The sequence below is a fragment of the Cantharellus anzutake genome, assembly GCF_015039405.1.
Source record: "Cantharellus anzutake strain C23 chromosome Unknown EI90scaffold_114, whole genome shotgun sequence".
NCBI lineage: Eukaryota > Fungi > Basidiomycota > Agaricomycetes > Cantharellales > Hydnaceae > Cantharellus > Cantharellus anzutake.
Window position 1 is genome coordinate 130,942 of NW_024067064.1, and position 2,999 is coordinate 133,940.

General features: G+C 42.4%; 1 protein-coding gene across 1 annotated transcript; it reads right to left on the reverse strand.

Moving 5' to 3' along the window:
* Nucleotides 1–1,913: 1,913 nt before the first annotated feature.
* On the reverse strand, nt 1,914–2,423 carry EI90DRAFT_3021471 (uncharacterized protein; the record flags this gene model as incomplete). The annotated part of the gene is made up of 3 exons (XM_039057659.1): nt 1,914–2,115; nt 2,165–2,339; nt 2,393–2,423. 3 exons carry the CDS (start codon nt 2,421–2,423, stop codon nt 1,914–1,916), a joined length of 408 nt encoding a protein of 135 aa, XP_038909265.1.
* Nucleotides 2,424–2,999: the final 576 nt, after the last annotated feature.

Here is a 2,999-nt window from a genome sequence, read left to right on the forward strand (position 1 = left end):
TCTTCCCTGATTCCCCTTTGTATTATCACATCCTAATCCTCCATATGTATTGTTCGTTGTTATAGTAGGTCATCCTCGAAGATATCATATTTTTATGTATTTCATTTAGGGCTCTGGACCTCTTGAAGCTGTCTTCCCATGCATTATCAGGTTTCTAACTTCATGTCCTTGTATCTCATTCATTTCTGGATGGTTTCTCACGTTCTTGGTATCATTTATTCCCGCCAATGGTACTAAAGTTGTGTTCTATTTCCTGGTATTCGTCGAGTTAGCAAAAGTTCGCGTGCACATTCGGTAATCACATGCGTCGTTCCCATAGTCGTTCATATGCGGGTGCTGTTTCTGTTTAATTGTTCGGGATTTATGGTATGCACGGGTGTTTATATCCTTCATATGGGCTTCTGTGATTTATTTCAGATTTTTCCCTCATGATCTAAGGTTGTTTTGCACTTTCCATGCTTTGTTTTGACCGGGCTCTTCCTTATTTGGACGGAAATTGGTCTTCACGATCTGCCGAAGTGCGGATCTCGGTTCTGATGGCCAGTTCCCTTCGCATTGCCACCCTCACGTGTCATTAAACATGATGCGGATTTCTATATTCCTGTCATTGGTATAACTATACAACGGCTGGACCGTTTGGGCTGAAAATTTGCATAACTATAGTTTCCTATTTTTCATAATTTCCGTGTAAATTTCGTTGTATGTTTTAATTATGGATCCTACGTAAACATCGTCTTTTCCCTGAGCTCGGACTTTTGATGTCGCTATTCCCGTTATTGGATATCTCATTAATGCGTGATCCTTTTATTATGAAAATTTGGGTGGATTAAGATTAGATCCCTTCCTTTCTAATGGGTCATCAAGCTCGTCTCGGTCGTTACTGGTTATTCTTCGCGCTTGCTTTTTAAGCGTTGTCCTCATTTTGCGGGAGTTTTAGTCATATCTCCGTCGTTTATGGGTAGTTTCCCCTGTAATTACTTTCATTGGGTCCGTTTGGGGGACATCTACATTTCCTATTATAAACACGACTTTGAATTTTGCATCAGTTCCTGAGGAATCCTTGTTCCACGGTACTTCCATCCTTGGCTACATGTGCGGACGTGGGAAAGTAGTTTCCGTGGAGGTTCTCTGATTGTTTTTATAGTCAGATCTTGGTCGATTGTCCTAATTCTTTGTTAAATATTTGCTATAAATTCCCCTGAGAATTCCGTCTTGTTGATGCTAAGCTTGAAGTATTTTTGCTAATTTTCTTTCTTTCAATTTATCGTGTATAATTTGTAAAAAATTCATTAAAATTCGTTCAGGTCCTTCTATTTTCTCATATCTACTTGTCATATGGGGTTTTTTGATTTATCTGGCATATTTCCATAATGGGTTTCCATAGTGTGTCCCTTATTTCTCCTACAACGTATAAGCGCACATGTGGGAAAGACTTCACCTGGACACTGTAACGGGTTTATCAATCTAGACTCGTGGCTCAGGTCTAGGGGGGGGGTAGGTATCTCTCTATCACTCAGGTAGGTGTGTTGGTCCTGCGAGTACGGTGCTGATACTCTGTGTAACCTCTAACTAACTGTCTGTACAGTTGTCACGGAAGCGTCCGATACAAATATAAAAGGAAAGTCACATGCGTGAATGAATGAAAATAGTAAGGAAAATAAAGAACAAGTCATATCTCCTCAACCACTCCACCAAATCCAACGATCTTGGACTCGTCAGAACCACCTCCACAGTCTCTACAACTCCTACTATTACCACGACTCACCAATCCTAGTCCCTGATGCAGTAGGGGTGAAATGTGTGATAAGGGTTGGTTTGACCTGCACGGACTTGTCCCCACAACAATGCATGGAATATATTCAATTGCATCCCCATCTACAAGCGATGATCAAGCATGGGTATATGGAAGGTTCTTAGCGCAACTCACCAAATATGTCAAGGCAGCAAATACGAATATACCCAATGTCATCTCCAGGAGTGGGATAATGAGCTGGCGTTGAGTGTGGATTCTCTGTCTTGAAATGGAGATAGAAGTTCGCAAGAACAGGGAGCTGTTCTGTCCATGAAGTGTACAGTTTTGTCATCTGGTCGCCCCAAGTCAAGCCTTTTGTGCGCCTGGGGACATTATTATGCATAGAATAGTTTGAACGAGAGTGGTACTTACTTTCTGGGCAGCAACGAATTGACTACACTCACTAGCTGCTCATAACTAAGGCCTTCATCCTGAAAGAGCGGGAATTGAGCCATGGCCGGGTCATCAACCCAATCAGCTGATTCGCTAGGAACAAAGGGATTCTCTTGGATCTCCCTGAGGCCATCACGGAGTTCTTCGGTAGTATCTACAAACACTTTTGATGTGAGATGGCTCAGTGTTTACAAGTTTATTACATACCTTCAAGTATTTGTTCTTGGGCTGCCTGCATTTCAATTCGTACTCTCCTTCTGGCAACTATGCCATACCTTTGTAGTTTTAAAGAGTTGGTCCCTAAGTTAGTAAAGATTATGTTCCGCCTGCTAGATTTTTTCCCCATCTTAGAAATACGATCAGTAATAGTCCAAGAGGTAGTGAGCGAGGTATTAAAAAGACCGAGGCTACCATGTGTCACGAAAAAGTCAATAGGTGCCAAGAAAGAGGCTGGCGCTGAAATTGCAGATCTGAGGTGAGTAACTCACTGCAATGTTGGTTTGAAGCCTGGAGTAGGACTGAAGGTGGAAGCGAAGTCAATGTGCCAAAAAAAAGCTGCAATATGGCTTGGAGGGTGGGGGATTCAGGGGATTGGTGGGATCTGGCGACAAGGATTGATATCAGGTGCATTGCAGTGGCAATGCAGCGTGAACAAACTGTATATACTGTATTCACTTGTTCGAAGAACCGAACCATCTCCCTCACTGGTTCAGCCTAATCCTTCAATCCTCCTGAATACACCATGTCTAACGGCAAACACCCAAGTTAGTTAATGAGCAATTTCAGGCCAACCCATCACTCACCTTTCTTCCTC